Below are 27,914 nucleotides of genomic sequence, written 5' to 3' on the forward strand. Positions count from 1 at the left end.
GGATGACACGTGGTAATGGTGATAAGAAGGGAAGGGGGAGATTGTTACTCACAGCGCTGGTATAGAGTAGCCCATCATTGTAATAACTTTTTATTGCTGTCTCGTATGATTTCCAGAACTGGTAGCCGATGGGGTAAGGTATGGCCTCAGTCGGTCGTTGTAACTCCTTTATTGTCTGTCTATGTATCTATAGCCAGACGCCATAATCCCATAAGGGGCGGCCATTTGTCATCGAGTTCAGTATATTTTACTAATATTTCCATACTATTTTAGCAAGCTTTGATCCCCCTTCCAGCTGAAGGGGTTAGGCCTAACCCCAGCCAGTGAGGCATGTCCAGAGTTGAATAAATTGCCTTGGAATGAACAAGTTTTAAAAGACCATGGGGTTCCAGGAGTTAAATTTCATAGCTTGGCACTAAATGTGCACTAGTAATACGTACCCTTCACTACGATTGTTTAAAAATTTGTCTGTAATAGTAAGGCTTCTTTCAGATGGTTTTCATAAACAGAATCTGAGGTGTTAAGTATTTTTTTATAGCCATATTCTGCCAGCTTAGATCACAAGAGCATGCTCCTTCACCCTTCCAGTCCAAGTCGTCTCCGAAGTTGAATCAGATATATAGTTTGCAAATTGCTAGTGGAAAGCATTGGACTCCGTATTATTGGGGGTTAATTGAGATTGTTTCCAACTTGTTCAGTGACAGGATTCCCCTAAGGAATGAATACCATTTAGCTGCGTCTCTGGGCAGAATGGGTTAATGGAGATCGATATTTAGTAATTGATATTTAATGTTAATGAAATAATTCTGTTGTAGAAATAATTAAGAAACGTCATTCTGCAGGGTTTGACAAAGTTCGTAACAGCCCAAGGGTGTCTGTAAAGATGAAATTATATTGTAGCAGCATGAAAAAATAATACTGTGTCAAGTGTGGACTCTGCTAACACTTACTTGAGGATTCTTATTCATCCACCTTTGTGCCAAATAAAATTATTGTACTGTACTGCATAATGATAACACTAATACTTACTATTATAAGGTGATTGAATACTGTACTTCATTCTTACCATAATTTATTCATGTACACCAGTAAACATTTGTACCGGTAATTAAAGCCTGTGTCAGTTTTGTGCAGTCGAAAATACATATAAAAGTAAACTTATATTTTCCAGCTTAAGTATACAATAATGGACCGGTAATTTTTTCTTAATAATTTGCTTTGTTCACTTTTGTTCAGGTTTCATTTGTTCAGCATTATTTATAATTAGTGGTGCTTTTAGTTTTTCCACTATTGCTCAGCCTCAAGAATCCCACACCTTAAGTCTGACCCTCCATCATCCAGCTACCACCCTGCTGCTCATGTTGGATTTTACACCTGAGTCTGGTTCTGCTTGCTGGCTACTGTATACTGTCTCATTTTAAATGTTTTCATGTGTTTGTTATGATTTTAGAGGGATGAAAAAATGAAGAATGTTCTGTGTTGATTGCTGTGATTTTGAGGGATGGAATAATGTTTGGAGGAAAACACTTGTTTCCGTCTATTGTTCGGTGCTCTATATAGTGTCGAGAATGATGAACATATTGGAATATGTTTCCCATCTTGAGAGAAACCAGACTAGTACTGATGGTTCTTAACAAAGAGACCAGCATCGCCAGCAGCTCCTGTTACACTGCCAGCCACGTACTTCCCCACAGCTGCTGCGCTGTTAGCCTTGGCTCTCTTCAGAAGCTCAGCCTGGCCAGCTTTCACATCTGTACCCTTCCAGGCCTTGAGTGCAGAAGCCTGGAGAGCACGGCCATAGCTGAAGGAGAGTGCCCATGGTTTCCTGCCAGCTGTGCACTTGTTGATGGCATCCAGATGCACTGTGGCTTCCTCCTCAGACTGACCACCAGATAGGAAGCAGATTCCAGGCACAGCAGCGGGGACAGTCCTTGAAAGGGCCACTACAGTTGCCTGAAAGATAAAATTACTGTAATCATACAAACTATCTTTGGAATATTAACCTAACCACATATCTATATACCTAGGCTGCTTCCCCCTAGGAAAGGGAGGTAGCCGAGACAGGACGACACACTCCCAATTTACTCATCCACTCAAACACATACATTCGCATCTTAGCCCCAAAGGGGAGAAGGGACAGATCCTCACCGCACCACACCGCACGAGGGTCAACCACATGTAAAAACTGAAAATGCCAATGTAGCTTCTTGTACTGTATTGCAGTTTTATTCAGCTTACGATTTACCTACTGCTGTATATACCGGTACTGCATGTACAATCCCTAGTCCTTTGCCTCCATCCATGATGAATGGAAGTCATACCAAGAGCTTCACACTTATCAAATACCAGTTACTCTTGGTTCCAAGTTTTTCGAGATTTGATGAGTAACCACATCATTGCACTCTGTTCCTTGCGCAGTCAAGCAAAGCATCAAACTCCTTTTTAACACGACTATTTGTATGTGTGAGTGAGAGAGTGGGTACAACAACTCTCCAGTCATGTATGGGCCCGAGAGTGAGCAGAGACTAAGGCTTGCAAATGTTCACTGGTTACCAGTTCATGGAATATACAGTACAATACAGTACTAACCTCAGCTGCTTGTTGCGGTGTGTATTTGGTGGGGCAAGACTGTCCAGCAAGCACCATATTGGGTTTGAGTAGGGTTCCCTCCAGGAACACATGGTGGTCATTCAGTGCCTTGTAGGTGAAGGCCAGAACTGTCTCAGTCACTTTCTGGGCCCGCAGTAGGTCGTGGCTGCCATCCATCAACACCTGGTGAAATATGTTATCTTGAAATACAAGGAACCAGTGCAAAACTGTTAAATGGGAATGCCATTAGTGCACAAGGGCGAATGTGAAACTATGTTTTGGGTAGACTGCAGTACAGTAAAAGCTCCCTATAATGGACTACTTGGGGGGAAGCCTCATCCAATAAAGCCGAAAATCCGTTATATTTGGTGGTCCCATTGAGGTGGAATTTCAAGCACATGTTTGAAAATAAATGAATACAATAGCATATTGTAATACTGTACTAAAAATGATAACTATACCCATTTTACACTAACTTGGTCCATAATTTTGTCCTTTTGCAGTTTATTTCACATCCTTGTCATTGCACTTCAAAAAACACGTACTATATTGTGATCCATTTAACAGACATCATTCGTTAAAGAAAACAGAAGTCTGGTGCCTTTGTAGTGTCTGCTAAATCTTATATCTGGTTTATCAAAGTACATTGAATGTGGTTTTGTAATGGGGTCTTAAAAAAAAAAAAAAAAAAAAAAAAAAAAAAAAAAAAAAAAATGCTTTGGCAAGAGGCAAAGTGGAGGATCCTGTCTTTGGTTCAGTGGTAACGTGCATGTGTTTGAAGTGTGAGGGCCTGCGATGGAATCTCGGTCAGACCAGTGTTGAATTTGTTAAGTTTTATCTTGGTTATTACTTTGGTTGGCAGCGGCGTGGGATGTAAGGCGAGGATTGGAGAGCAATGATGTTGGTTAGCTGACACCATCCTAGTCCTTACATCCCAGGGATGAGCTGTTCAATGTGATCTGCAGCATCCCCAGTGGTGGCCTCCGATGCTACATTACCATGTGTTCGAAACTGACCAAATTAATCACCTAGGGGGAAAAAGTGTGATGTTGTTGGGTCTTAAAAAAAAAAAAAAAAAAAAAAGGGGGGGGGGGCAAATCGGGGACCCTCTATTTGGTTCAGTGATAATGTGCGTGCGTGTGGAGCGCGAGGGCCTGAAATCAAATCTCGGCCTGACCAGTGATTAATTTGTTAAGTTTCAGCTCAGTTATTACAGTTTTACTGTATTATCTAATTTCTTACCACATAAATAAGATGCTGCATCTGCATGAGCAGTCACTTCTTTTACTAACCTCTGGTTCTACAATTGGCACTAGTCCATTCATTTGACAGATGGAAGCATAACGAGCCAGGACATTAGCATTCTCGAGCATGCCTAGGTAACTGGGGGTGTTTGTTCCAATCTTGAGGACACAGCGCCACTTGGCGAACTGACAGCCATCCTTCTTATACTGAGCGCAACGCTGTGCAAGGTCGTCCAGGCCCTGGGTGGTGCTTTCGCCTTCAGACCCCATCAGTGGCACCACACCCTTGTCAACCTGCCAACAAAAAAGTCATTTTGTTTGCACAGCAGTACAGACCTAAATGGAGTTACTCTGAGGAAAAAATGGCTTCAACAGCAATTAATATGGCTGTGAATAGAATTAGTTTTGCACTGTGGTACCAATTAGCTATATACAGTATGCATGGAAGTAGTAAACCTACATGTAGTTAACACTCTTTACCTTGATGCCAGGGATGATTCCCAACTGTTTGATAAGGTCGACAAATGGACGGCCATCATCAGTCTTCTGGTAAAGAGTTTCATGGAAGAGGATCACGCCAGAGATGCAGTTGCCCAGCTCCTGGGAGTAAAAATCATGAGTTCCCTCCAGCCATTACTGGTCCATCAGGAATATAGCTGCATGGTGCTTGGTTATTCATTCCAGACATTTACACTCAGGGTGAACAATCCCCTATGAGTGACGTTATGAGCAATAAACCCAAACTGTTCCACAAACTTAAATTCTTGTAGGCCACATCTGGTTGGAGTGCCTTGACCCACTAGACAATGACGCTTCCGTATGTAAGAAATGGGTTATGAAACATATCACTGTATCATTAAACCTAATTAAACTTAAACTGCTGATGTTTGTGGGTTATATAAAATGAATACATGAAAAATTGTGAAAATTAAATAAGAAAGGCTTGATAAAACGTTGGTGTGATCCTATAGAAAGAACAGCTATTCATTACGAGGTGCAAAGGGTATGTGTGAGCAAGTCTGAAAATGGAAAGTAATGTGGTAGGCATAGAAGGTGAATAGATGTGATAATTGGCTGTGAGAAGCACAGTATGCAAATGAAGCAAACTGGTAATGGATATTGGATGGATGAAGTACCGTATGTACAGCACTGTGAAGCAGACAAAGGTTTTGGCACTTTTTTTTTTATTCAGTTTAATAGTCATCTGATTAACTATCTGACATTGTTTTGCTTTAGCGAGGTGGAGCCAAAATTCTACAGCATGAAGGGTTGAATGATCGTGTAACTCAAGGCTTCATGGAAGAGTTTGGGAGTGTGTAAGCAATGGAATCTAAAGGTGAATGTAGGGAAGGGTAAAGTTATGGTCTTTGAGAGAAATGAAGTTACCAAATGTACATTGGGGTTGGGGGATGAAAAATGTAAATGCATTTAAGTACAGTACTTGGATACTGGGATAAGTAATGATGGAAGTTTGGTGGATGAAGTGCTTGAAATGGTACAACTGGGAAGGAAGGTTGGAGGTTCTTTGAAAGCAGTGATAAGAGATAGGGAAGTGAGCATGGAAGTAAAAAAAAGTCACTGCATGATAGTACAGTACTATAATGTGACACCAACTCTAACGTATGGAAGCTAAGCCTGGACGTTGTTGGAAGGACACAAGTAAGAGTGAGAGCAGTGGAAATGAGTTATCTGAGAGGAACATACATGGAAAGACAGACTGACAAATGAGGGCATGAAGGAACATAATGGTGTGGATGTGGTAGAAAGCATTCGGAGAAACACACTGAGGTGGTTTGGCTATGTGGAGAGGATGGAGAGCGAGAGACTAACGAGGACAGTGTATGTGAGAGGTGGAGGGACAGAGTGGAGAGGTATGTGAGAGAGGCGTGTCTGACCTGGGGGGACGGCAGTGAAATCGTGGGGTACAGGGTGACATGAGGCGATTTGTTTGTGTTCAACCCTTACGGGATAAGACGTCTGGCAATAGATAGATAGATTATTACATTTATTGATATAGACCAGATTTATTGGCAGCATTGCTAATGTTACAGATGACCCTGTTTGTTGAAGTCTGACCTTGTCTGAGGTAAAGAGCAACTGGCGGTACTTCCTCCTGTTTTCCTCAGTGTTCTCGAGGCCAATGTCAGCCAGGCGCTTGCCCATGGTGCCTGTAGATTCATCAGCAGCCAGGATACCCTTTCCGGGTGCTACAATGGCATTAGCTGTTTTGCGCAGCTCCTGCTGCAGGGCCTCACTGGGGTAGCTGAAGTAGGTGGTCATGCTTGCTCTGTGGGATAAATAAGGTTCAGTAATGGGGATTGGACATAATAATGTTTAGCCCACTTGTTTATTTTCCATACATTAATGTTAAACAGATTCAATCAGCCGAGGGAATTCACACGTGTTACGCATTACACTGAGATTGTTTAACAAATTACAGCTTTCATCCATACCAGATTTCTTTCAGGTATTTCCCACACGTAGCTGCTTAGTACAGCATGTGTGAGCATGCAACCCAGTCGGATGTAAAGTTAAGGGTTGGTTAAAATTGCATTATTCTGCCTGTATCTCAGAAAGTACAGTATCCAAATTTCATCTTGCAGTAATCATGGTACTGTATGTCAGTCCAAGTACTATAAAGTGAGATCTTACCAGCCACAGCGAATGTTACTGGAACTGCCGGGGAAAAAAAAAAGCCATAGTGTTTTTGCCTATAATGGAATTTTAGTGGCCTTGTAATCCCCACACTGGCCTTAAATATTTCTGTCTGCTGCATCCATCGTGACCTTAGTACTGTACTGTACTAATGAATGTGGTGGCATAGTACTAAAATTCCATGAAAATTTTAGCAGAACTGTACATGTATTCATATATTTGCACTCTGGTTAGACTACTGTAGTTGTATTTCATACAATTTAGCATGTTACCGTACTAGAATACTGCATTGTTCTCGCTGTCCACAACACTTCCTTTTCTTGTCACCAGTCATTGGTGGTGAAATTGTTCCTAATCAGTGACTAATTGTTTGGTTCAAGCTTTTATGCAATGAATATTATTTTCTTGGGATAAGTACAATTTATTACTGTATATTACTGGTATTTAACCTATCCTGTCATATAATTGATTCTGTATATTTTCACTGATTGTTGTACAGAACAGTTATGGTATTATGGTATGGAAAATATCAGCTGCTATGAGAGAATGCCCAATTATTATACCCCATTTTGACGTAAATTATGAGATACACCGACATATTTGTCATCTCACAGTCAGGCTCAAAAATAGAGATGATGGGGATTTTTCATCAGACCCTTTAATGTCCTGTGGATATAAAATACCGATATTTTTTGCATCCAGCTCTGGACAATGACCATGCAGCCCATTCCCAGATTTAGTATTCCATAGATTTCAAACATATTAGTTGAGGGCTATTCCCAGCAGCCCTAAAACATCACTATTTATCCACCGTCTTTGTTTTACTTTGATTTTATTTTTATTATTATTATTATTTTTTTTTATAGGAACAAGCCTAACAAGGGTGGTAGTCAGTCACTTTGGTATTTCAGAATAAGGTGCTTAGCTTCCGAATTTCGCAAGGCCGGTTATTAAGGCCCTGATGCTTTCGCATGTAATGTTTTATGGACTTCCTTTCGAAATTTTGAATGTATATGAAGGTATTTTGTTAGGCAAACGCTAGGCCATTTTGATCAGCAGGGGTATTGTAGCAATCAAAACTAAATAATTTTTATTCCCTTCATTACTAAGAGCACAATATATTTTTATTCCAAGAACTCTCCTGACGATATTGTTCTGCAAAGTTCATTCATCCAGGGACTGAGAACGTAATAAATTAGGGATTTTTGCAAAGTTTAGGAAGCTCACATTTCATAAGGTCGAAATTAGGAAAAGCATATTCATAAAAAAAGGAAGGGGGGAGGAATGGGTTAAGGGGTGGATAGTCGGCCATTAAGGAAGGAATGGACAGTGTGCTATGCATTTGACTATAAAAGTTGCCTATTCAAAGGAGAGAGACAGAGCAGGTGGGATATGTAGGCAAGGTGGTACATTAGGTAATAGGAGAGAGAATGCTTAGTGGATGTGGCCATTGTAGATGGCTCGGTACAGATTAACTAAAATTATTTCGGGAAATTCGGTGGGGAAGGGGGAGAAATGGAAGGGGTGGTGCGGAGAGTAGTCTAGTAATCGGTGAGACAAGGTGGCGAAAAAGCGTTGTAGATTGTGTGTGGTGGTGGTTTAATGGGTTGTCCAAAAAAACAACTATTAAGCATGCATCGTTCTCGTATCAGACATCGTGCGACATAGGGTACAAAGCGGGGAGAGGGAAAGTAATCTTGCCTCTGTTGAACTATACCGACCAACGAGACTACCCTTCCCTCAGCCAAGCAACACTCCCCCTTCCCCCCCTCCGTTCTCACTTTCTCCCGCCCCGTGCCTTGTACTGCTGTGTCTCGGAGTACCCGCATTTTACTGTATTATTACTTCACCCAGCCATTGTTCTCGGTTCGCACATACATTCTTGCTCTCTCTTTGTCTTCATGGTGGAACAGCTACACCGCAACTGTAATAATTATGTATTCGAATAACAGAAAACATGTTAAATCCCTGTAGCCTGATGTGTTGCCGTGGGGGCCTACATTTTTGTGGGATAGCGGGGCTGGAGTGGGTGACCTTCAGGTAGCCCCAGTGACAGGTGGTTACCAGCCAGTATGTGACGCACTTTCTTGGCTTTGGCAAGGACATGACCGATCAGTCAAATTTAGCAACTTATGCTGTATAAATGATTCTCGTTTCCATGTGAAATTCTTCGTGTTGTAACAGCCATGTGTTGTTGACTGAGTAGTAGTAAGTTGGATAATTAACGTGTAAGCTGCTGCCAGTCATACATGGTCTACAGAGTTGTATTGTAACGTTGTAGACCATGTATCAATGACTGACAGCAGCTTACGTTAATTGACAATGTATGCTGTACCGGCACCTTACGTTTTGTATCATGGATATGGTTTATATTCTAGAGAAGCAGCTCGAAGTTTGTTATTATCCTGTGTACTGGATATTATTAATTTGGGTGTAGGATTCACTTGTCATAGGTGCATCAGCGTAACGTACTGTAATAATAGCTAATCAGTACCTTCGGTACCTGGTTTGTGAGTTTCGTACACGACAGGTTGTGTAATCAGCTAAGTACCGTAATCTTTTGAGTGATAAGAATTATAGATAATCAGTGCCGTCCCCCTCCATAGTGGATAGTAACCACTGCTGTTTATGTAAAATGTCCGACTGCTTTAATGTGTTCATAGATTTCGTGAGTTCGTAGTCACAGAGAGAGGAGGATTACCGTAGTCAATATGGTAAGTTAATCCGATAGTCCGTTTTGTAGCTGGGGGGGGGGGCAATGCTAATTTACCGTAGTTTTGATGATTGAATAAGGGGTGGGATGCCGATTTACTTTCTTGGCAGCATTTTAAATACTGCGCCTATGACAGGTCTTTACCCCATCTCTGCCACTAATACTCGTAGCACAACTAGAGGTCCACTAGAAGAGCAGACCTTTTCTTTGGAGGAAGGATGGTAACCAGAAATAATTCATATCCGATACTGGCGGTGTACTAACAAGGGGGGGATATCTTGTAATATCGTGAGAGTGGTGCATGTAAAAGTCCAAGTGTTGGTTTGTTGCTACGCATCAGTAGACTATAATCGGACAGGCTGTGAGCATTGCAAGTAAACATGACTCACCACCGACGAGTGCTGTAAATAGTTTTCGACAAGGATGGGCACAAGCCATTAAATTGGGGTCCACACATGTCGTAGGACGAACAAGCTATTTCCAGAAAAGAATTATATCCATTTAAATGTTTTCCTTATAACCCCAAGTGTAATAATCTCTTCTTCCAGTCATATCGATTAATTATAATACCCCCTGCATCTTAACATTGTCGTAATGATAAAGCAGTTGCATGATTTTTGTGCAGCACAGTCTTCTCAAGAGTTCATTAGTAGTAGTAGTAGTAAGTTGTAGAAGTAGTAGTAAGTAGTGATAGCAGTAAGTAGTAGTTATAAAACGTGTTTGGTATATCGATACAGTACCGGTATGTTGGCTTTTACACAGTACAGCTCCATACTGACATGCTAAATTTATACTACTTTTTTAGAACCTGCGTTGGAAATTGCTTAGGAGACTTTGTAATATTGGTTAAAACAGCGCAACAGATTACCCTGCCCCTCCTGGCTCCTGGGTACTACCAAACTGTTCTTTTCAGTTGAGGGTAACGTTTAATGTCAGCGGGTTAGTGTGGGGCTGTGGTTGTCTTAGATCAAGGTCAGCAAGTTCGATTTTGCAAGGGGTGGGGGGGTGAAAAGCAGCAGCAATACATGTGAAGTGAAGACAGGCAACTGTACAAATATGTTAACCACTTTCACCAATAGCTAGGGTCCCAGTGTATAAACTTTCTCCAGCGTTGTGTATGAGATTACTTGTTTAGGCCTATACGTTCAACTTGTTTGGGCCCATGCGTTTAACCTGATTCATACGGCTTCCAAACACTTGTCAGTCGATTAATTTTAGTTGTGTAGTGGAAAATGTGACAACACTGACTTCTGATCAGGAACATTTGTGGGGACTGGTTTATTCTGCTAATTTGTTAAGAACCTTGATAATTATGGACCCAGATCCCAGACGCCCCGCCCACAAGCCACCACCATTGAGGTCTTGTAAGGGCAAAGGGTACATTTCAATTTTAGACCTTCTGCTGACCTATATGCGCAGTAATGGGCGCGTTTTGTCACATGGATTAGGCAGTTCTGCATGATGCAAGAAGAGGATAAGTTCATTATGCTGGTTGACTCATGCAAGGCAGCCCCTGTGAGTGGTCATGATAAAGACAAGGATAAAGATGAAGGCTTTTATCGGTACCTACATGAACTACCCACATGAAGGTTGTTATCGGTACCTGCATGAACTACCCATAATTTGCTGACAAGCCAGCCCGAACTTCTTGTACTGCGGCGAACTCAAATACTGTTCATTTAGCCTTTGGTTCTTTCTTCCTTACACAACAAAAATTTAATGACAACCAAGACACATTTAGCGTAGGATAGCCCTTTCATTACTAGGTGGCTCTTATTTAAATATCGCCTGTCAGAAAAAAAAAAAGTAAATATCTGTGTTAATATGCGTATAAGTTTCTTACACAGTTCTACGAGATGAAAATTGCTTGAATCATGCTTTAACCCTGAGCTGCATCCAGACTAGTGATAGTTTCAAACTTTTTTCAACACTGGGGAAAACTTAGGACGACATGAACACTAATATTTACCCTTTCAGTCCAATGACGTATTCACTTTGTTCTTGCAGTCCCCTGATACCCTCAGTCACGTGAGAGATTGTGTATGGGGTAGATGGTTACAGTAATTAACCCGCTCAGTGCGGGGGAGCTTTGTAAACCGAATTTAACTCGTGTAACAGTAGCGAAAAGATAAAATACGTCATTGCACTAAAGGAGTTTCATGTATACTTCCTTCTGTGGTATCCCTTACTTGATAATGTGTTTAAACCATAAAGCTTTCCAATTTAATACGCGTGAAGGCTGGGGAAAGTTCCGTGGCTTGGTGATGACGTGGACAAGGCCACAGGTGTGCCGAGAGAGAGAGAGAGAGAAATCTAGTGTTTAACCCAACATCTCAGTCATGGTGTCTCAGGGATTTCAGTCTGATAAGCCTTTTGTGATTTCATATAAGTGATGATAAGCAGCTGTACGAGAATTCGATTACATTTTGACATACTAATAAATTCTTAATAGTAACAGTACACCTAATATTCTTGCTATCCTCAGGCTATTATACACGCCTTAGATGAAAGTCGTTGAATTAGAGGGGTTAGATATAGGAATAACCATCATTAGCCCCATAGCTAACTACTTTAGTTCCTTCCCTAGTTGAACATTGACGATAGCTAAGATAAGAAATATCGTCTTGGAGTAGAGGTCTCCCGTAAGGCTTATTAAATAATTTGGCTGAAACAAAATTTTAAAGGTGTCGTTGTACTAAAAGGTATTACATTGGAAGCTATTTGTACACCCTTAACTGTCTTCCTTAAAGCAGGATGGATATTGTATATTGCGGTAGAAGAGACGTCATAATGTTCAAGTTAGCACGTTAGTGAAAGTTTATTATTATAATTTTCGTATAATTCTCACGTAAGTTGAATAAAATCATCCCGTGGAAGCAAGACTGAAGTAAAGCAAGATTTTATCGTACTGTACTGAAGGTATTACACCAAGACAGGTAAAACTTGAGAGAACTGACCAGGTGTGGGGTTGAGCGTGTGGTCCTTACTGGTGTTGGAGGCTGAGTGAGACCGTGTGACCTGGACGTGGCGCCACCATACCAGCCCCCACTCTCAGGCACCCACTAGCACCAAAGACTTCTGTTACCAAGCCAGCACAACGTTCATTGGACCTTTTTAAACCAGCACCACCACCTTGAGTCTAATTGAGGCAGGAATATAAATTATTCCAGCTTCTTGTGGTATGAGTGTAACAAACTGTAGAAACTTGCTTTTATTATTTGGGAGTTTAGTACATCATGCACTGTTCGGAAAATGCGATGAATGCCGGAGCTGTAGCCTAAACATTATGGGAGTGTACGAAGAAATTTGTGTGGAATCAGTCACGTAGTGGATTCTGTGGTGAGACTCCGTTTGTGCTGGAGCAGTAAGGGTCATTTGTCGTTGCTCCGACGTTGTGATTTGGTCGTACGACTTCCTCATACGGGTTGGCGTACCGTGGTAGGGGTGTGTCGTGGGTGTGTACTCAGACCTCGACGCTGATTGGCTGACGGGTTTACCTTCCACCAATCAGGGCGCAGAACATGTTGGCGCCCGATGAAAATACTGCAAGTGTTTCAACTCTGGGGGGTGTTTTATAAAGGAATTTAACTTGCTAACATCATAAAAACCTATAACAGTTTACTAATAACAGAGAGCGTACATTTTCGCTTAGTAACACCCCAGTTGAGTGTGAAGTGTTTGGTAATTGTATAAGGGTGACCTTAAGCTTAGTATAGTTTATGAATACGGTATTAAGACTATACTGATTTGTTATAAGGCAGAGTTTGTAAATCTTGGCGTGACGTTCAGTGGATATTCATAAAATAATTGTAACGTTCTTCGAGATAGCAAACTTGTGTATGCAATAATTTGAAACAGTTTTAACATTACAAGGGGGAAAAAAAAAATGGTAGAGACGTGCGCCAAAGAACAGTAAAAAAGAGCAAACATTGTGCTTCAGGGCTACAGATAATTCTAGCAAGTTGTTGCCAGGGCTGCAGGGCTGATCACGGAACTGGGAGGGATGATTTTGCTTTTATTTATAAGTTCCCGAGGCTAGTGCAGAATATACAGGTACGGCAATTAATCCAGATTTTAAATTTGTATAATAGGAGATACGAGTTTGAATCTCTAACTGAAAATGTTGCACAAATTGTACAGAAGTCAGGCAGGTGATACATGAGGTAACATAACCACCTGGAGGCTTTCTGATCATGTAATGTCACCTATGGAAGTAGACAGGTCATGTACCCTTTACTGAATGCTGATAACCTAACCTTGGAACTGTACGCCGCAAAGGAAGTCAAATGGAAATGGTTGTCAATTAGTTTTTACAATATTAAATGCATGATGAGAGGGGAGGTAGAGCATGAAGTCAAGGGCCCTTTATGCTCTAGAAAATACTCGTATATCCCATATATCCTCCCTCCCCCACACATGAGCAAGTTTACCAGTTAACCTTCAACGTGGTGACGTCGTATTATGCCTGTTATCAGACGATTTAATCTCAGTGGAGAGCCTTTAATGAACAACATAGAGCTCGGTTAACCCCATCTGTATCGTATATTTTGTTTTATTCTTGCTACAGCCAGACTTTTATTAAAGGTAGAGGACACCCTGTGAAAGTTTAAGACCATCCCTTGTAAATATCATTGGCCTTATGGAGCACTAAGATTATACTTACACATTTAGCAATAGAAGGAAATTTTAGTATAAGAAACTGTCAGAAATTGCATACTTTCCAAGATTAATAAGTTTAGTGTAAGAGTTAGCTCCAGAAAATATGAGAGAGAGGAGGGGGGAGGAGGAAGATTCGGAGAGGAGGCTTTGGCGGAGGAAGTATGATAACCATGTACCGTATTGTTTGTATATTCCAGCCAGACGGTTGATATTCAGCCGTATACATACATGACAGTAGTGTTGTTATTATTATTATTATTATTATTATTATTTGTCTGGCTGATTGTCTGTATCTATCAGTTTAAGTAACGATGATGTACGTTTTTGAATCACTGACTTTCTAACAAAGGGAGAGCGATTTTTTGTGTGCGTAAGAACCTGTTATTTTCTTTCAGTTAAGTGTTCTGCTTACCTGGTAGGAATCTTAGCGTGGAAACGATTACTGTACGTTTAACTAAGACAGCCACGTAGATAAGTAAGTGATGGATTGCTTTGATAAGGGGGAAGAGAGGAGCAGTTTACAGAAAGATGTGCATTTTGAGAGTTCATGAATTTGTGTATGAACGCCTAGAACCTTATAGTCCTCAGATAAATTTCGGCGACATAGAGGACAACGCCGTTATAGTACACGTAGCTACCGTATTTAGTCAGATCTACAGGTATGGTTACGCACAGGTCATGGTTAATTAACTTGGACCTACATGTACAACACAAGGTGGATTATGCATCACACAACACGGTATTGTTTTAATGAATGCCTTTTCCAGAACTGGGATAAAATCGGGAGTGGCATCGTAATGGTAATGTAATGTTCAGTAAATTGAGTCATCCGAAGTCTTAACTGGGCACCTATCGTAATGTAATTTTTTTGTTCAGCACATTTTTGTAGCTGTTTAGAAAGCTTATCCATCATGATACTGGAGAGAGAGAGAGAGAGAGAGAGAGAGAGAGAGACTGCTCATATATCCTGCGTGTCATAAAATTTACAAATCAAGGGGGGACGGTAAGGTTCTGAAGGTGGGAGCTACCTAAAATAATAATAAATTACGATAGGTATACTATTTGATGTTTAAAATTATGTGAATGATTCCACCCAGGTAGTTCAGGTCATTCAAAAGAGTCAGTTGTGCATTGATTAACTTTCTTGTCGTTACTGATAACTTATGAGGTGGAGGCAGATACCCGGCGTCTTGGCCAGTGTTGCTTGATAAATTTGAAGTATGTAGAGATAATTTTTGATGCGTCTGTTGTCGCACAAGTTCAAAAACACTAGTCCATGCCTGATCACGTGCACTATCCGGACAGTGACTTGTTGGCAGATAGCCCAGTGAGCACTAAACCCAGGAAGACACCCCCAAAGCATGTTTCTAGGTGGAAACAGCGAAACTTTTGTCAAGAATGCTCTCAGACATGCTATTATTTTTTTATGATTAAAGAAAAGACAGGTTGTGATTTTTTTTTCCAATATTTCATTGTGATATAGCTTGGTAGATTCATGAGACTTGTTTATGATTAAGCACAACTGGAGGGCTGCTGGAGATACAATAAAATGTAGTCTGTTTCGTCCTCACCCTGCCGCCCTTGATATCACAGTTTAGGATTCTTGATATTGACCTCCAGTGTCCTTTGATGTATGACCATTTAATGACATCTGGTAGCAATAATAATCTAAAATAGACGAGAATGTAGACAGCTTCAGATGGTGTACTGAATGTTTGTCCAGGTCGTTGAGGTGTAGCTTTGTGTCCGGGGAGGGAAAGGTGCTGTTAATCCAGACTGAAACGCCACAACACTTTCCCAGCAAAGGTGCGCTGTTGCCAGGTGGTGAACTTGATTCGTAATTAGGGCTGGCTTTCATCTACATTTTGTTCAGCAGCGTATGAGCCCTCCACTCGCGATCTGTGTTCGAGCCCACCGGAAGGCAGACATTTAAGGGAGTGCAGTTATACGGTATGCGCATTAACGTCTTCACACACGTTGGCATCCTGTCGCGCTTCCATTGATAACAAAACCGAGACTCATAAACAGCAATTTCACAAGTAGTTTAGCCTAGAGTAAACTTCTAACCGTAAACACAGAAAGCCTACGTATCTGCGTAAAGTACCGGGTGAGACTTTTTTTTTTTTTTTTTCCAGCTGATCTGTTGTCCTTCAGAACCGTAAAACTCGGAATCAATGTGCATAGTAGAGCAGCCCGCCCATAATATGGTTGTGTGTGAGCCAGTCAGTAAAATGAATAATGAATACATGCGGTAGCTCTATGCATTTACATGTGCCTGTAGATGTATTCTCCTTTTGCTCAACACGGCCTCAGTTGCCCTCCTCCATCCTCTGTGCTGAGTTTTAGCAAATCAACGCAAAAAAAAAAAAAAAAAAAAAAAATGCACTAGTCATGAAGAAGTGCCATGAAAAGAATGTAGAACCGTAAGATTGTCCTATTCTGTGACTGAACCTCATGAAATACTGGTAGACTGAAGAGGGACGGAAATTTGGGTCAGGTTAGTGTGAAACGAGTATAGCATTGTACCGATACTGCTCAGAGAAACCATGAGGTAACCATGGAGTCTTCAGGAACACACAATCGAGTGGCAGAAATCATTTAAAAAGAGAAAGTGTGAATAAGTTAATTGCAGTGGCCGTGAGATGGTGATGCTTGAAAGTAGGACGAGGGGAATTACACTGGCCATGAGACAACGAGAAACTTGTTTTGAGATCAAATTAAGGGCAGAGATAGACGCCAGTAGTTTTGAGTTATTATTATTATTATTATTATATTACTAGCATTATCGTATTTATTAGCCTTTTGAGTCCGGTGACAGTTTGCTGGTTTATTCTTACTGCCTCCAGATACTTTAACTTGAGTTCGGAGAACACTATACTCTTTTTACTCTGACTTGGCCCAGGTTTTCGTCCTTTTGCAGCTCACTTCACATAGCTTATTGACAAAAAGACAATCCCAGTACTTCGGCTCTACGTTCTTTCTGTAGCATATTTGTCTTGACTAACATATTTTTATGTTAATCCTTAGTTAAAACTCGGCATTCAAGATTAAGACGTGTTATAGGCCAAGCTAGAGTGAAAAAGATTATACCATTGTAGTAATAGGGTAAGTGAAGGCTGCATCTAACCAGCCCAGTTCGTAAAGTCTGTCCTGAACTGTAAAATTGACCAAAAGTAGCAAGAATACGAAAATGAAAATAGAGTTGAGTTAATCCATTTGTCTGTCCCAGTTAAGCAGTTTAATCTTGATCTGCAGTACTAGTATTTATCATGTATGGTTGTGTCATTATCTTGCCAGTTCTCATTCAGTAGTGACAGATTTATAACGAAATGGCCTATATGTGTTGCGTGGGGAAATTTGGTGTTCGGGGTAGCTGTAGTCCTTTCACCTTAGCTTGGCCCAGGGTTTCGTCCCTTTGCACCTTTTCACGTACCACGGTAGCGGAATAATACTACAGCTTTGTATTCTTTCCACGGCACCTCTTCATGATTAGTACTGTATTTTAGTGCTAATCTATTGCTGTAACTCGGCAGTCAAGAGGAGACGGTAGTTTTAGGGCAAGTTAGAGTAAAAGGAGTACAGTGTAGTGATTAAAGAATTACATGTTAGGAAATCTGTTCTTTTCGCATGAACTTGACCTAAAATTGCCATCTCTCCATCTTAGATACTGGCTTGCAACAGTAAACTAACACTGGAATATGCTAGTCACGAACAAGTGCTGTGAAAATGAGGTAGATATAGCTTCATTCTGCCACTGAGCTACGTGAAAGAAACAGCAAAAAGACTGAAATTGAAATCTGGGCCAAGCTAAGATGAAATTCTCCTCGTGCATGATCCCTGTGGCTTCTGGGGCGACAAAGGACGGGGGGAAACATGATTAAGAAGCTGTATATAAGGAAGATTTCAGGTAGGCTACACTCTATCAAGAAGGTGTATTTATTTATTGACGAGGTGAATGATAGGGTCGAAAGCTGAAACAGAGAAGTGGGATAGACTCCGAAATTTTGACAGTTATTATTATTATTATTTTGGAATTACAATGATGAACGTATTTGGCCTTGCTGTGTAATTGCTGAACGCATTTTGTAGTATGGGATGCAGGCTAACCATGCGTAAAAACCACAGGCGTTCCTTAAGTGACCAAAAATTATGGGTTTGTATTCCACTTTGGTATATAGATTTTAAGCACACGACCTATAGTTTCACAGTGAACGATGTTGCTGTTTCCGTTTTAATATCGCCTTTTTTTTTTTTTTTTTTTTTTTCCCAGTGGAAGTTGTTATTAAGGTCTTTATGTGTGTGTGTGTGTGTTTGTGTGTGTGTGTGTGCGTGTGCGTGTGCGTGTGTTGATAAGAAAAACAGGTTACCCAGTCAGGAAGAGGTGCTGTAGAATATTTTCAAAACGTGTCATGTATTGTTACACAGTATAAAGACAAATATTTCAGACATTTTCTATCAGCGTTACCTGTGCTTATTGTATTGGTAAATCATTGCTGTGATATGGAGTTTGAAAAATTATGAAAACATGAAATTGTAGAGAAAAGAGATGAAAATATAGAGGAAAATATGGAATTATAGAGAAAATTATCAAAAGATGAAATTATACGGGAAAAAATGTTCAGATTATTTTCTGCCTGGTGCATATAAAACAATGGTAAATGATATCGAGGTGTAATATCCAGAATAAATTGGTAAGGGAGAGTTGCTGCGAAATATCTAAAGCTACCCAAGATAAGGTGCAAGGTTGGGAATGATTACCGCTGTTTTTTATTTATTTTATTAATTTATTTATTTATTCATTTTTTTTTTGGGGGGGAGGTTATGGAAGTGGTTGTACTATTGGAAATGCGCGTGACAATAGTTCCACCTCCTGTAACCTCACCATTGATATATCCCGTTCACTTTACCTTGGCCTAAAATTATAATAGCCGTTTTCATGTTATCTCTTCGTAGTATGGGAGTATTAGAAGTATTTATGTGACACGGAGAAAAGCAAGGTGTAATAAGCAAAATAAATCGCGTAAGAAAAGGTGTGAGGAAGCTTCCTTAACCGACGAGAATACGGGCCAAGGTGTGTACGGGAGGTTGGAGCTGAGAATTTTGAAGACTTGAATGACTGACTGAACCAAAGGACCTGTTGCACCGGACGCCTGATTATGCATTTTTGTTTTCGTTTCCCTATCTCTGGATGTTACCTGTAATCATGGGTGAACCTTATGACCAGCTGTGGTCTTATACTTTTTCTTTTTTTTTTACCGATGACTGTGAACCAGATGACGATGTTTCCATGGAAACGATCACTCGTGTGTGTGTGTGTGTGTGTGTGTGTGTGTGTGTGTGTGTGTGTGTGTGTGTGTGTAGATAGACAGATAGATAGATAGATAGACACAGATAAAAGGGATCTTACCCCTCCCAATTAGTTTTTCTGTAGAAAATACAATAGATATATATAGATATAGATAGATAGATATGTACAGATAAAATGAATCTTACCCCTCTCCCCATTAGCATTTTGTGGAAAACAGAATTATGATAGAGGTTTATTTCTTTTGCAGGTAGTGTGAAAGCAGTCCTTTGACTCGGAGCAACTTACGATGTGCAAATGCATCCTCATCTGTTGTATGCTACTTACCGTTGTATTTGGCCTTACCGCCCTTGCCATATACTGCATCATGGCCAAGGAGGTACCGTATATGAAATACGTGTTGTAAATTACCCTAACTGATCGTTTTAATCTGCATTTTTACGTCATAGAAATTCGTGGTGGTCCGTAGATACCGCTCCTCTAGAAACTCAGGGGGCAGTATTGCGAGGACGGTTCAGTCGGCGGGTGTGGGCGTGGTTGTTGCAGTGGGAATAGGATATGAATGAATAATGGAAGGTAGATACTGATGGTGAGCTGAGTGAGTTCTTTGATCTCAATGTGGGACTGAAACAGGGGTGTGTAATGTCTCCATGGCTGTTTAATATATATATGGATGGGGTCGTAAAGGAGGTACAAGGTAGGGCAGTGGATGTGGGGGTGGCCCTAGTGAATGAGGGTGAGATTTGGAAGCTTCCGGTGTTGCTGTTTGCTGATGATACAGTATTGTTGAGTGAAGATGAATGGGAGTTGCAAGGTTTGGTGAATGAATTTGGGACAGTGTGTTGGAGGAGGAAGCTGAAAGTTAATGTAAACAAAAGTAAAGTTATGGTGTTTGAGAGGAATGAAGTCACAGAGTGTGCAGTGAGGTTGGATGGTGAGGATATGGAGAATGTGAGTGCATTCAAGTACTTGGGTAGTGTGATGAGTAAGGATGGAACTTTGGGGGATGAAGTACGTGAAAGGGTACAGCAGGGAAGGAAGGTTGTTGGCACACTGAAAGCAGTGATGAGAAATAGGGAGGTGAGTATGGAAGTTAAGAAGTCACTGCATGATGGTATTGTGATCCCTACCCTGACGTATGGAAGCGAGGCGTGGACCTTGCAAGAGGGGAACAAGTCAAGAGTGAGAGCAGTGGAAATGAGTTACTTGAGAGGAGCATGTGGAGTGACATGGAGGGACAGGTTGACGAATGAAGAAGTGAAGGAACGTTGTGGGGTAGATGTGGATGTGGTTGAAAAGATTAGGAGAAATACACTGAGGTGGTTTGGACATGTGGAGAGGATGGAGAATGAAAGACTGACTAAGAGGGTGTATGTAGGTGAGGTGGAGGGAGGGAGAGGGAGGGGTAGACCGAGGATGAGGTGGAGGGATGGAGTTGAGAGGTATATGAGGGAGGGGGGGGTGAGTTGGGGAGAGGGGAGTCAAATGGTGGGTGACAGAGTGACTTGGAGGCGTTTTGTCTGCGGCCACCCTTTGCGGGATTAGGGCGTCGGGCTATAGATAGATAGATAGATACTGATGCCACTGAGCCGTCCCCACAACACACGAGAAATCCCCCGGTGGAGCGAAAGTGGAGCGTTATAAATGGGCCACCCTTTTTTTTCTAGTCAGGTGTTGAGATATACTAATTTTCTTCTTTCACTTCTGCACGGCTTCAGACTATTACTGGGAGGTGTGTGCTGAGACCCGTGCTAGGGAAGGCTGTCGCAGGGACCATCCTCTTCACGCAGCACAAAAGTAGTGTTAGCAGTAGTGGTGTGAGCATCAAGGGCACCATCATAGGTACGGAAAAAATGCACTGTTTGTCTAGGACGAACATAATGAAATCTATATACCCTTAGCTTCTCAACTCCCCTTCCCTCCACCGAGTGATTTCTCCTCTGTTGCTGCTCAGTCAGTGTTGTCATTGTCTAACTTGCATTAGTTATTCATTTCCTACTTCCACTGCCCCACCCATGCCCACACCAGCAGGATGAGCCCTCCCCGAAGCACTTAAAATATTTACAGTTGTTCCCTGGCCTGTTAACGGGTAATAATTAACTTAAGGATACGCGTACGAAGAGGAAAATTAGTTGCTCATCCTCATTAAGCATTTTACTGCAGTTTGTACGTAACCTGTGAATTAACGAACATTTAGCTTCACTTTATACCAGCAAAGGGGGATATATTGCTTCACAACCTCTAGATTTTCTCTCCATTTATCATGTAGTCTGTTAATCTAGCCACATACGTGAAATATCGATCGGTTTGTTTTATAGATGGAGGGAATCATTGTACAGTATTACGATGTAGTAATTGAAACCCCATTTTCATAACTCATTTTTCTTATTTATTCGATAATTTCAGGACGCTGACGTCTTACTGTACTCTATTTTTTATACCAGACGATTCTGTAGCATATTTATTTAAAGAACCTTCTAGTAGGGAAATTATTAATAGACATCAACTAAAAATTTTCACTTGTGCTCTTTTTGCCCTAACTTAGCGCAGATTTTCGTCCTTTTGTAGATTATTCGACGAAGTTTAGTGACTGAATGTAATAATACTAAGGCTCTGCGTCCTCTCCATAGCATTTCCTCGTGACTGTCACCGTGTTCTAGTGTGTTAATTTATTGTTACAGCCCAGGTTGCAAAATGGAGAGATGGCAATTTTAGGCCGTTAGAGTAAAAATTGTATAATAAGCTATCCTAAGCTGACTAATGTTGTCAGATATTACAAAAGGGGAGGGGAGATGGATTAAGAGGTTAATCACTGCGTTCCTCTTTCTGTATTTCCTGCTGCCTATGACCTCCAGTCTTTCAAACGCAGTGTGTCCAGGCATCTTGAACGTATCTTGAATTTGGCTCTGTTATCTTCTTTTTTTCTCTCTCTCTCTCTTGGAGGGAACATTCTAACGGACTTATGGGCATTGGTTCCTTCTTCCTAAAAAAAAAAAAAATAAAAAAAAGTCATTTTTATTAATCTTGCTAACTCTAGAGGCTTTTACTCAGCCTAGAAGATACCTAATTGGAGGGGTTAAAAATAGTTTAATTGGTGGAGTTAGATATAGCTTGATTTGTGGAGTTAAAGCTTAATTGGGAGGTAGATATAACTTGATTGGGATGTTAAAGCTTAATTATGGGAATTAAATTGTAATTGGGTAGTTATTAGATATAGTTTAATTGGGGGTGTTAAAGCTTAATTATGGGAGTTAAGGCTTAATTGGGGAGTTAGATATAACTTAATTGGGCAAGTTAAAGTTTAATTGGAGAGAGAGATGTAGGTAATTAGTCATCATTGTCATCGTAATCATCATCAATATTATTATCATCATGTTACTTGAGTTTATTGTATTTTATTTATTTATTTTTTTTTTACAGGACTGAGGGAGGGCATATATAAAGTTTACATTTACACCAGTGACCATGGCTTCGACAACTGCTCCTCTGTTGGCGACCAGTTCAACCCCGACACCACAGTTCACAGCTCTCCATTCAATGTGACACGCCTTATTGAAGACCTTGGCGACATATACAGTGATGTCAACGAGAGGGCCTTTATTCATGTGAGTTCAGAGGCCATATTCTCATCCATTTGGGAGAATTTTGTATACCTCTTTGCAATAAATAGGGTGGTTCGTAAATAGCAGTCCACTAGAAGCTCACCTGGTGGTATCTTGTGTATTGCGGGGACGGCTTGGTTTGCTGGCGTGAGTGTGGGAGTAGGAAATGAATAAATGAACAATAGATATTGCTCTGATCGAGTCATGCTAAGGGATTCCTGTATGCGGCATGTGTTTGGGATGTAATGCTTTACGGTAATGAGACCTGGGCAGGAGTAGACTGTAGCACCAGTCGAGCAGGGCAGTACTCCCGAGGTGGATGCAAAGCTGATGACAGGGAGTGCTGGAGCTCCTGTTTCATCAGCCCTCAGGACTAGTTCCTGACCATCCCCCTTTGCTGAACTTTTTCAGTGTCACAGTTACACAGAGAGTAGGCCAGCATGCTCTCCAGTACAAATTTCTCTATCTATCTTCACCAAACTACATGCACAGTACACACTACACTTCCTATTCAAAATTCACCAAAATGGCGTCAATTCACCCAGCCTCGGAGTCCCCAGGGGGGGGACCATAAATGCCCCCGCCATCTGCCCCTCTCCCGGTGACGACTCGAGGTGCCTGGAACCACTGTCTGACTCTCTTCTTCTTCATTTCTGCAACATTCGCGGCCTTTCATCTAACTTTCGCTCTGTTGAGCACCACCTCTCCTTCTCTAAACCTCACCTTCTTTTTCTAACGGAGACTCAGCTGTCTGAGGCAACTGACAGCAAACCCTTTTCTGTATCCTCCTACTTTCTCTATACTCATTTCAAAGCCAAAGGTGGCTGTTGTGTATACATACGCAACGACTTATCTTGCTCTCGTGTTCCTGAACTTGATTCTTCTGAATTCTCCACTCTCTGGCTTCGGCTTTCCTGTCATTCTCTGACTAAATATATCTGTGCTGTTTACTTATCCCCAATTCTACTGACTATCAAAAATTCTTTGACTATCTTACTTCTACGATGGAACACATTCTGTCCATTTCTCCTTTCTCTGAAATCTCCATTCTTGGAGATTTCAATGTTCACCACCACCTTTGGCTCTCCTCTCCTTTCACGGATCCACCTGGTGAACAAGCCTACATCTTTTCTATCCTTAATGACCTAGAGCAGCTTGTACAGCACCCTACCCGTATCCCTGACCGCCTTGGAGAGAGCTCCAACATACTTGACCTCTTCCTCACAACTAATCCTTCTGCTTACTCTGTTAATCTTTTCTCTCCGTTGGGCTCCTCCGATCACAACCTTATTACCTTAACCTGTCCTATCGCTCCAGTACGGCCTGCGGACCCTCCAGGGAAACGTCATCTCTGGCATTTTGGAGCTGCGGACTGGGAGGCCCTCAGGCAGTACTTCTTTGATTTTCCCTGGAATGATTATTGCTTCCATGGCTGTGAGCCATCTGAGTGTGCCTTGCGCATTACGGAGGTTATTCTCTCGGGCATGGAAGCATACATTCCTTTCTCATATCCTTTGACTAACGCAAGAAAGCCTTGGTTTAATCACGCTTGTTCTAATGCTGTCCGCAACAAGGAGAAGGCCTACAAAAGGTACCGGAGCCAACCCACCCCTGAATCACATAATCTTTACGTTTCTGCCCGGAATCGTGCTAAGTCTGTTCTTCGCTCTGCTAAAAATAATTTCATCCATACTAAATGCTCTCAACTCTCCAACTCGAATTCTTCCCGCTCCTTCTGGCACCTTGCCAAGAATCTTTCTAACAACTTTACCTCATCATCCTTCCCTCCTCTTTTCTACTCTGATGGTTCTGTAGCTATTTCTTCTACTGATAAAGCAGATCTCTTCGCACAGACTTTCTCCTCCAATTCCACCTTAGACGATTCCGGTGCTGTTCCTCCATCACTTCCCCCCTCTGACTTCCTCATGGCTGACATTAAAATTTCTTCAGTTGATGTATTTTCTGCCATTACTGGCCTCAGTACTAACAAGGCATATGGGCCTGATGGGGTCCCTCCTGTTGTTCTCAAAAACTGTGCTGTGCTTACACCCTGCCTAGGCAAACTATTTCGCCTTTGTCTGTCAACTTGTACCTTTCCTTCTTGCTGGAAGTTTGCTCTCATTCAGCCAGTCCCAAAGAAGGGTGACCACTCCCAACCCTCCAACTATCGTCCAATTGCTTTAACGTCCTGTATTTCAAAAGTTTTTGAGTCAATTCTTAATAAAAAAATTTTAAGGCATCTTTCCTATCACAACCTTCTTTCCGATCGTCAGTATGGGTTCCGTCAGGGACGCTCCACTGGCGATCTTCTCACCTACCTTTCAGACTCCTGGTCATCCTCCTTTCGGGACTTTGGCGAAAGCTTTGCCATTGCACTTGACATCTCAAAGGCTTTCGATCGAGTCTGGCATAAATCTTTAATTTCCAAACTGCCCTCCTACGGTTTCTATCCTTCTATCTGTGCCTTCATCGCTAGCTTCCTTTCTAGTCGTTCTATAGCCGCTGTCGTAGACGGCCATCGTTCTTCTCCTAGATCTATCAACAGTGGTGTTCCTCAGGGCTCTGTCCTATCACCAACTCTCTTCCTTTTATTCATCAATGATCTTCTAAGCTGTACATCTAACCCTATCCACTCATACGCTGATGACTCCACCCTTCACCTTTCCATTCGGTTCCCGCAACGCCCATCTCAACAGTTACTTCAAGAAACAAGGGATGAGGCTATGGCACACCTAATGTCTGACTTGGCTCATATCTCTGACTGGGGTAAAAATAATATGGTTGTCTTTAATGCTTCTAAGACTCAGTTCTTACACCTATCAACCCGACAAAATCTTCCACAGGTATACCCACTAATGTTTAATAATATTCAGATTAATCCTGCATCATCCTTGAACATGCTTGGGGTTTCATTTACTCGGGACTTATCTTGGAAAGATCATATTACATCTCTTGTAAAATCTGCTTCCAAGAGATTGGGTGTGCTAAGCCGACTCCGCTCTTTCTTTATCCCTGCACAATTGTTGACTCTATACAGGGGTTTTATCCGCCCCTGTGTGGAGTACAACTCTCATGTGTGGGCAGGCTCCCCACATACAGCTCTTCTCAATAGGGTGGAGTCAAAGGCTTTTCGTCTCATTAACTCTCCTCCTCTTACTGACTCCCTTCAACCTCTGTCTCTTCGCTGCACTGTTGCATCTTTATCTCTTTTCTATCGCTACTTTAATGGTCACTGCTCCTCTGAACTGTCTGCTTGCATTCCTCCACCTCTACGACGGGCGCGTCGCACCCGTCTGGCAGCAAACTCTCATCCCTTTTCTGTCCAACTCTCTAATGCAAGAGTTAACCGTTACTCCCAGTCTTTCATTTATGCAACAGGTCAGCTCTGGAACTGTCTCCCTCTGTCTGTATTTCCTCCTGCCTATGATCTCCAGTCTTTCAAACGCAGTGTGTCCAGGCATCTCAAAATGATCGGATCTTGAATTTGGCTCTCTATTGTATTTTGTTTTTCTCTTGGAGGGAACTGTTACTGCGGGCTCATGGCCTTTGGTTCCTTCTTCCTCGCATTAAAAAAAAAAAAAAAAAAAAAAAAAAAAAAAAACGGACATTTGTAGGCTCAAACATACGGAAATGACAGTGATTAGATGGATGTGTAGTGCATCCTTGAATGCAAGGCCTGGGGGAGCTAGCATTGCGATTGAACGATTGAGAGGAAAGATAGGACTTGAATGGACTGGAGTTGTGATGACGAGGGGTAGATTGAGGTGGTTTTGGCATGTGGAGAGGATGAAGGATGATAGTTGAGTGCGGAAGGTAGAGGTGTGAACGTCGAGCGTAGGGTTGTGAGAGGGCAAACCAAAATAGACCTGGTATGGGGTCATAGAATGTGACTTCAGGGATAAGGAACTGAATAGGAAGGCTGCCATAGATCGAGCACAGTTATTACCAGTGTACTACTGAAAGTCAAATGTTAAGATACACCATATATTTTCCTTTTCGTTGCAGGTATTAGACAGGGTGCTTGACCTGAAGGGGCCCGGAAATATCTTGGGACGCACCCTTGGAGTAGCAGCTAAAGAAGATGACCGAGGCAAAGGTGGGGACGTATTTCGCAGTACTGGTTTTGGCGAATCCATTGTGGCCTGCTGCCTTATCATCGCCGCCTAACTTTTTCCCCCTAGCAAACCCCTTCAGTCTGGTGACTTTTTTATTTATTTATTTTTAACCTTCGGATGGATTTACTTAGCCCAGGAGAATATTTTTGGATAGGCGGAGTTCTTTGCAACTTTTTAATCCTTTCTCTAAGAGGGGCCTGTCCTAAGTTGAGTCAGTTTATCTGGAACCAGCAGGTATACATCAGTTAAGTAAGTCACCGGATTCAAGGGGCTATGGAGTCTTGCTAACATCTTTTTATTACTAGTTTATGTCTTGATACAGAACATTGATTTTTTTTCTTAAACGGTTTGTGTACTGAAGGAAATATATTGCTTAAAAAAACAATAAGGTGTAGTAATCATAACGCCATAAGGAAGTGTTGTTGGAAAGCCATCGAAACTCAAGAGAATATTCTTTGTAATCTCTCATTAATGGCCATTCCACATCATTTATTGCCTTCTGCACTAGTCTTGCCACATCTCACCACCTTGTTATGAAAACGAAGATTGCAAAGATGTAAGCAAGGTCCCCCTTTTTGATAAGCATTTATGGAACGTCTGTAGTTATTAGCATGATCAGCCCTACAGCCGCCCACTTTACATAAAATATCTCTGGTTGTTTGTTTAACCAGTCTGCATCTCACATTACAGAGTTTATTTATTAATGGTACAGAAAGATCATTTGTGTTCTTTCATTATGTTGTGTGCTTCAGAAATTATTGTCGGAGATTGTTTGTCAGTACCTTCGTTCTCTTGTCTCTGATAATACTGCCCATAGACTACCCAGTACTGCACTGTTCACGCAGTCATAACCAATACAACCAGCCAGCACCAACTTTAAACTACTTATTCAGTCACATAACCTACCGTCATAAGTGTACCGTACTCACTATATTGCCTACTTACCCCACTTAGCAAATCTACACCTTGGTCATGACTTCTCCACGCAGATGATGTCTATCGTTCTTGCTACTGTACCCAGATGATATTATT

The 27,914-nt window shown here is 41.5% G+C and overlaps 2 protein-coding genes across 2 annotated transcripts; one reads left to right on the forward strand and one right to left on the reverse strand.

Annotated features, from left to right (window-relative positions):
* Positions 1 to 1,055: 1,055 nt before the first annotated feature.
* LOC145397427 (fructose-bisphosphate aldolase-like) lies at positions 1,056 to 12,282 on the reverse strand. The gene is made up of 6 exons (XM_080270493.1): positions 12,159 to 12,282; positions 5,910 to 6,120; positions 4,314 to 4,433; positions 3,882 to 4,127; positions 2,590 to 2,772; positions 1,056 to 1,953 (listed from the first exon to the last, which is right to left on the reverse strand). Exons 2-6 carry the CDS (start codon positions 6,111 to 6,113, stop codon positions 1,615 to 1,617), a joined length of 1,092 nt encoding a protein of 363 aa, XP_080126619.1. The 5' UTR covers positions 6,114 to 6,120; positions 12,159 to 12,282; the 3' UTR covers positions 1,056 to 1,614.
* A 7,172-nt stretch (positions 12,283 to 19,454) lies between these two features.
* LOC145398938 (superoxide dismutase [Cu-Zn] 4-like) lies at positions 19,455 to 26,934 on the forward strand. Its single transcript, XM_080271679.1, has 4 exons — positions 19,455 to 19,544; positions 20,884 to 21,007; positions 22,586 to 22,770; positions 26,773 to 26,934. The coding sequence occupies exons 1-4, from the start codon at positions 19,455 to 19,457 to the stop codon at positions 26,932 to 26,934; spliced, it is 561 nt and encodes a 186-aa protein (XP_080127805.1).
* Positions 26,935 to 27,914: the final 980 nt, after the last annotated feature.

Source organism: Coenobita brevimanus, chromosome 5, assembly GCF_032717465.1.
Source record: "Coenobita brevimanus isolate Jiangsu-jjx chromosome 5, ASM3271746v2, whole genome shotgun sequence".
Taxonomy (NCBI): domain Eukaryota; kingdom Metazoa; phylum Arthropoda; class Malacostraca; order Decapoda; family Coenobitidae; genus Coenobita; species Coenobita brevimanus.